The sequence below is a fragment of the Volvox carteri genome (genome assembly GCF_000143455.1).
Source record: "Volvox carteri f. nagariensis unplaced genomic scaffold VOLCAscaffold_25, whole genome shotgun sequence".
Taxonomy (NCBI): Eukaryota; Viridiplantae; Chlorophyta; class Chlorophyceae; order Chlamydomonadales; family Volvocaceae; genus Volvox; species Volvox carteri.
In genome coordinates, this window is record NW_003307568.1 from 1,196,671 (window position 1) to 1,202,500 (window position 5,830).

Genomic DNA, 5,830 nt, shown 5'->3' on the forward strand with positions numbered 1-5,830 from the left:
CCGAGTGCCTGCCCATTGACAATCGCGGTTCCCAGTATCAAGGCACATCTGTGCCAACCTCCACCCAAAAGAATTGACGCCGATATCACTATTCGCGCGATGGATGCCTAGGAGGGAGTGTTTGAGCGTTTCGGGCAGGTCTGGAATAGCTACTGTACGGGCACCAAATTCGCCTGCAAATAGCACCTCGTCGCCCTCACGCCGCAGCCTGTCAAGCTCGCCAGTAATGCTGCCAAATACTGTGTCAGGGACGTCACTGAACGCAAGGCCACTCCCGTCAGCGCTGCTGTAAACACTGGACCCCTGGGGCAGTACTTTTAAAAGTGGTTACTAGTGACCAAGTGGTTACTGAGAAATTAATTCCCTTCCGAAAGGTGGTCACTAGGAAATTTAACGAGTCACCTGCAAGTAAATACGTGGTCGCCAGGAAATTTGGTCGCAGACCCACGTAGTGACCACCTGGAAAACGTTTGACGCTTGGAGCAGTGACTGAGCTCGGCCGGGAATGTGTCGCTGTACATAGAGTCAAAGTTGATGAAGGCTTGCTCAGATGGCTTGTTCATTATAACTATATGGACTTGCATTAACTTAATACTTGAAAACCCCAAACACGGTTGCGAAGCCTCGTAGCACAGGAAAAGTAAGGAACATCCCAGTGGGCTCCTGTTGAGCACACTCGCTGGGGAAAAGTTTTTGTAAGGTGGTTACCGACGAAAAACCCCCACAGTAACCACTTGGTCGCTAAAACATTACCACGGTAAAAAAGTTTTAAAAGCACTGCCCTGGGGTGAGCAGTAACCTGGCCCCCGAAGGAGCACCCGACCTCCAGGGAGCACATTATGAAATCGAAGCCAGGCAACGTCCACCCCCACTGGAGCATTTGTCTGGCCTAATTCTCACACATGGGGAGCCATCGCGCTTCGAGCAAACACGGATACACCGCCCGACCTCTGAGAGCCCGTGCATGGGCCCTCGTGCGCATGAAATGGCTATAGCCATACAATACTAGTTGCTCCTTGGCAAGTTTTTGCAAATAACAGGCGCCTTCGTCTCAGTTAGAATGACCACGCCATGCTTAAGCAGTCCTCGCACTGCCTTAATCTGGTCGATTTGCCCCAATAAGGAGCCGAATGCAATCGATTAATATCACCACCCCAGCATGCTTCCTACTCATTCGTTGGGTTCCGCTGCCTCAGCTCTGCGACCAAGTTGCTAGTGTCTACCTTCTCCCAGATGCCGCTGCCTGGCTCAGTGAGCACCATTAAGTGTGTGTCCCACCATGACGGTGCCCGCTCGATGCCGGCCAAGTGCCAGAAAACATCTTGGTAGTCCCTCCTGTACGATTCACTACTGGCCATAAGCACCAACATCACCTGTACTGCCGGGAATGATTCCCCCGCTCCCTCACCCTCAGCATCCAGGCCCAGCTGCTTCTGTATCCCTTATAGGGCTCGATACGATGCCGGAGTTGTCGTGAGGTGGACCCATTTTGAGTCGTTCGCCTACTGTTGCACACGGTGATGCTCTGGTGTGCCTCAACAGTGCAGTCCTTGAACACGACCTTCAGCCCCGTCAGCTGCTGTACTCGCCGTTGCAGTTTCTGAATCACCTCATCATGTACCCAATCTGCTGGCAGTCCATCGACGATCAGAGCACCGTGGTCGATGTGTCTGCAGGCGCTGCTGGTTGCCTCGGGTTGCACTTGGGGCCGCTTGGGGACAGAGGCGCCAGTTGCTGTATCCACCCCTTTGCAGCCCGCTGCCACCTTCGGTTCCCTGGGGCAGTGGGCCGGTGGCGGCCGCCACCAGCTTCGAAGGTCTTGTGGCTGCGGCGCCAGGTTCTGTCAGGCTTTGGTTTGGGCTGCTGCTGTTGCTGCTGTTTTGGCTGCTCCTGGCGCTGCTGCGGCTGCCGCTCCAGCTGATGTTGCCATCCCGAGTGCTGCTGCTGTCCTGGCTGCTGCAGTTGCTCCTTCTTGTATTGCTTGTGGGTTTTCTGCATCACAGACGGCCTGCTGCATGCCCAGTGTGATCCGCCCCCGCAGCCCCATCAGCCATCCCGCGCGGACCTTCTGCTGGGGCTTCAGTGCGTGTCCGCTCCCAGTCATTAAGGCGCTCCTTAAGCATGGTGACACGTGCGGTAATGCATTCCTACACTTTTGCCCAGCTCGGAAGGGTAGCCCGAGGCCTGGAGATCTGCCCCGTTGCTCGAACAGCTGTCAGTGTGTGCACCGGTGATGGTACTACTTCCCGCTGCCAGCTCTTTAGCCCCACTCGCGGTGTACATGCTGAGATGCTTCTCCAGAGCTTCCATGCGCTTATCTAAGGATTTCATTGCCACCGTCACCGAGGCTGCTGCGTCCACCGTTTAATTGCGCATTGTGGCCAGCTCGCCCTGCATGGAACTCCACTTGGCCAGAGCATCTCAGTGCGCGCATTCAGCTCCTTGGCCCGCTGCACCGTGAGTTTGCGCTCACCCACGAGCCCCTGCTTAAGTGCAGTGCTGTGTTCCTGTGGGCTCGAAGTGACCTCCTTGTGCTCTTCCAGTTTACTGTTCAGATCATTGATGCGCTGCTTGAGGTCATCGTTTAGCTGCTGAAGTTTGTCTCCATGACTGACCAGATGACTCTGGAACTCAGCTCTGGCAGTTGCAATGCAAGCGTCCAAGAACAAACTGCAGCTCTGTGCGATATGCTCCTCTAGGGGCTTGGAAGCTGGTGCCTGTCGGCCAGGTGTGAGGTGATTGACTGGAGCAGAGTACCATTTTACTCCAATGATTGTCTGGTGCACGTTCCTTTCCTTCTTTGGCCTGTAGTCAAAAAGAACTCTAGGACTAGGAACTGTGCCTACTGGCTCCGGAGTAAAGCTAGTGGTAGACATCTTGTTGGGAAGAACATGCAGACAGAGGTGCTGAGGGCTGAAAGATTAGGGATTGGGGTCGGCTACCGGTCAGGCAGGAAATTTGGATGCGGTGCACCAGGGCACGCAGTGCCCACTTAGGCATGCACTGACCCATAGGTCAGGTCAGTTATCTACTGTTCTCCCAGCCGAAGACAGAAGCCTACATCACCGGTGAGCATGAATCCATGTAATGCTCTACATGAACACCTCTCACTTCTGCCTATCCAATATGCCAACCACGGGACAGGATGGGGGCCAATGCTGATGCTGCCAAGTCAAAACGGTAGGTAGGTTAAGAAGGCACGGAAACCAGACAGCACCTGGAACATAATACCTTCAAATCCAGCCGAAATGACAGGCAGGTTTTTATAGAGGCCTAATAATCTAGCATGACTTAGTATGTCAACACATTCTTCCCAACAAGATGTCTACCACTAGCTTTACTCCGGAGCCAGAAGGCACAGTTCCTAGTCCTAGAGTTCTTTTTGACTACAGGCCAAAGAAGGAACGGAACATGCACCAGACAATCATTGGAGTAAAATGGTACTCTGCTCCAGTCAATCACCTCACACCTGGCCGACAGGCACCAGCTTCCAAGCCCCTAGAGGAGCATATGCCGTGGGTGAGCGCAAACTCACGGTGCAGCGGGCCAAGGAGTTGAGTGAGCGCACTGCACATTCAGCTGAGACGCTCGTGGCCGACAACACCATGAGCCTCCTTAACCCCAAGGAGAAGGCCTGGTCACGACAGGTGGTGTAACCTAACGCCTAGGGCTGAGTGGTCCATTATCCTGGAGCCAGGGCTGCCCTCCGCTGGGCTAACTCGCACTGTGCGAGCCTCCTTGACCCCGAGGGGGTCTGGTCACGATAGATGGTGTACCCTAACGCCTAGGGCTGACCGGCTCCTATAGCCCGGAGCCAAAGGCTGCCCACCAAAGGCCCAACAACCAAACACACCGCTCACTAACAACACAGCCAGCCGCCCAAGGCTGTGCTACAACTTAGCCCGCAGAATTGCCCCCTTCCGCGCGTCTGCTGATGCAGTTGTAGCTCTTGGTAAGAACGGTGCCTTAGCCAGTTCGACCTTTAGGGTGCATTTCCAGTGCGGATTAAGGCCAGGGATTAACCCTCTGTCCTCCATCGATACTTGCTCAAACGGCTAAGTTGTTGGCAAACTTACCTCGCCTTTTCAACCTTTGGTTCCCTTATGGAACGAAACTATGTGGTAAGCTCGTACCAAGGACTTCCGTGCCCTAATCCCTGGGGAAATACACCCTTAGTTACTCCGCTGACCAATCCCCGCGGGGCCTCCAGCTCCCCTAGCTTCCCCTGCTAATCCATGCCTATCACCACCAGCTTTTCTCTACAATCTTGGAGACGCTGGAACTCAGCATCGCTGAGCGGCGGAGCTCGAGGTCGCACGCAATGTTCAAAAGCCATATTGTCGCTGACGAGGAAACTCAACTGCTGGTTGGAGCTCCTTACATTGTTGGAGCTGATTTTAATGAAAACAAACGAAAACGGGGCACATCAAACGGGCGCTGCTGCTAAGGCGGGAAATCAAAGCAAAGCAACACAGGCGCCCAGATTGACGAAAAAGACTAAGCCAACAGTATTAAACCGGCAACACACAAGGGTTAAGCTCCAACGAGGGCCGGCCCGAGCAACTTGCATACGCCATACATCTCGGTTGCAAACCACATTTTTCGGTTTAACCTGAAAATTTACCTTTACCGAAGCGAGCACCTTAGTCCAGCGATTGTTGGGATTTTAGATGAAATGGTATGCTAATATTCAAGTCTCAGGTAACTTTTTCTGGACTATGAAGAATATGATGGTAGCGGATGGCCAGCTGAAGTTGGCAAACCTTATCCACAGTACATGACTAAGGACAGAGGCTAACAGGGTGTCTCAACTGGGAAGTCTGTTAGCGACCTTTTTTAAAAATTCTCACCCGGGACGTCAGCTTTGCACGTAAGTGGAGACCGTACGTAGCCAGGTACTGCTAAGCAGGCGCGCTGCAGCAGCTGCAGCGACATAGCAGTCTGGATAGTTCTCTCATCTCGGCATGAATTTTCTTTTTGCGTTATGATATATACAGTTTTCCTTCTGCATTTCTATGATATCTATAGCCTTCGGCTGGCCCTTGGGTCCGACGCGTATGGGCCCGTTACACCATTGGGGGGGTAAAGCAACTCAAGGTGCAAAATACTAACACATTACTGACGTTATGCAGGCCGGCAAGAATGTTTGCGGTTGCTTCGATTTGGTACGCATGACTTCTCCAGCGAAGCATGAGCAGGTTTGGACTGATGAGTTAACCAGCTACTGATCCAACGTGAAAAAACAGCTGTGCAGTGCAGGCTGGCTTGAGCCGGAGCTGATGGAGTGATCTAGTTCTGTGACAATAAGGGTTACACTGGCTAGAGGTGCCACAATACGACAAACCTCCAACAATGGCTCGAATGGCATAATTGGACTAAGCATTACCTGCAGGTAATGCCAGCTGGCGAATGGTTACATTAGTCAGATTGTCCTGTGGGAACGGCCCCAGGCGGATCCAGTCAGCCTTACTGTAGCTACCTCGAAAGATAAATCTCAATCATTCCGCCATCTTGCTTTACCTTCTTCCATTCCGTCGTACCTCCGCTGTGAGTGTACGTACGCACTCGATTCTTGGCTTCCGCGGCTAGCGCACAATCACCGTTGGGTAGATGCTGTCGTAATTTACTTGTTGGTTTAATCAAGCATGTATTTTCCGGGGAGTAAGGGCTTGTTTCACCTTTCCTTGGCCGCGCTCTGACTATGCCATTCCTGTAACCGTCGTCTCGGAATAAAAGCATCCGCATTAATTATTGAGAGCTACCATTAGACACTCCAACAGTCCCGGAGATTGCCGTTTTACACAGCGAATCCTCCAACAGTACGACTTCC

General features: G+C 52.8%; 2 protein-coding genes across 2 annotated transcripts; one reads left to right on the top strand and one right to left on the bottom strand.

Moving 5' to 3' along the window:
- Positions 1-1,166: 1,166 nt before the first annotated feature.
- VOLCADRAFT_92346 (uncharacterized protein) lies at positions 1,167-2,876 on the bottom strand (the record flags this gene model as incomplete). Its single annotated transcript, XM_002951769.1, has 3 exons — positions 1,167-1,373; positions 1,409-1,775; positions 2,362-2,876. 3 exons carry the CDS (start codon positions 2,874-2,876, stop codon positions 1,167-1,169), a joined length of 1,089 nt encoding a protein of 362 aa, XP_002951815.1.
- Positions 2,877-3,437: 561 nt separating this feature from the next.
- Positions 3,438-4,447, top strand: VOLCADRAFT_92347 (uncharacterized protein; the record flags this gene model as incomplete). The annotated part of the gene is made up of 2 exons (XM_002951674.1): positions 3,438-3,647; positions 4,253-4,447. The coding sequence occupies 2 exons, from the start codon at positions 3,438-3,440 to the stop codon at positions 4,445-4,447; spliced, it is 405 nt and encodes a 134-aa protein (XP_002951720.1).
- Positions 4,448-5,830: the final 1,383 nt, after the last annotated feature.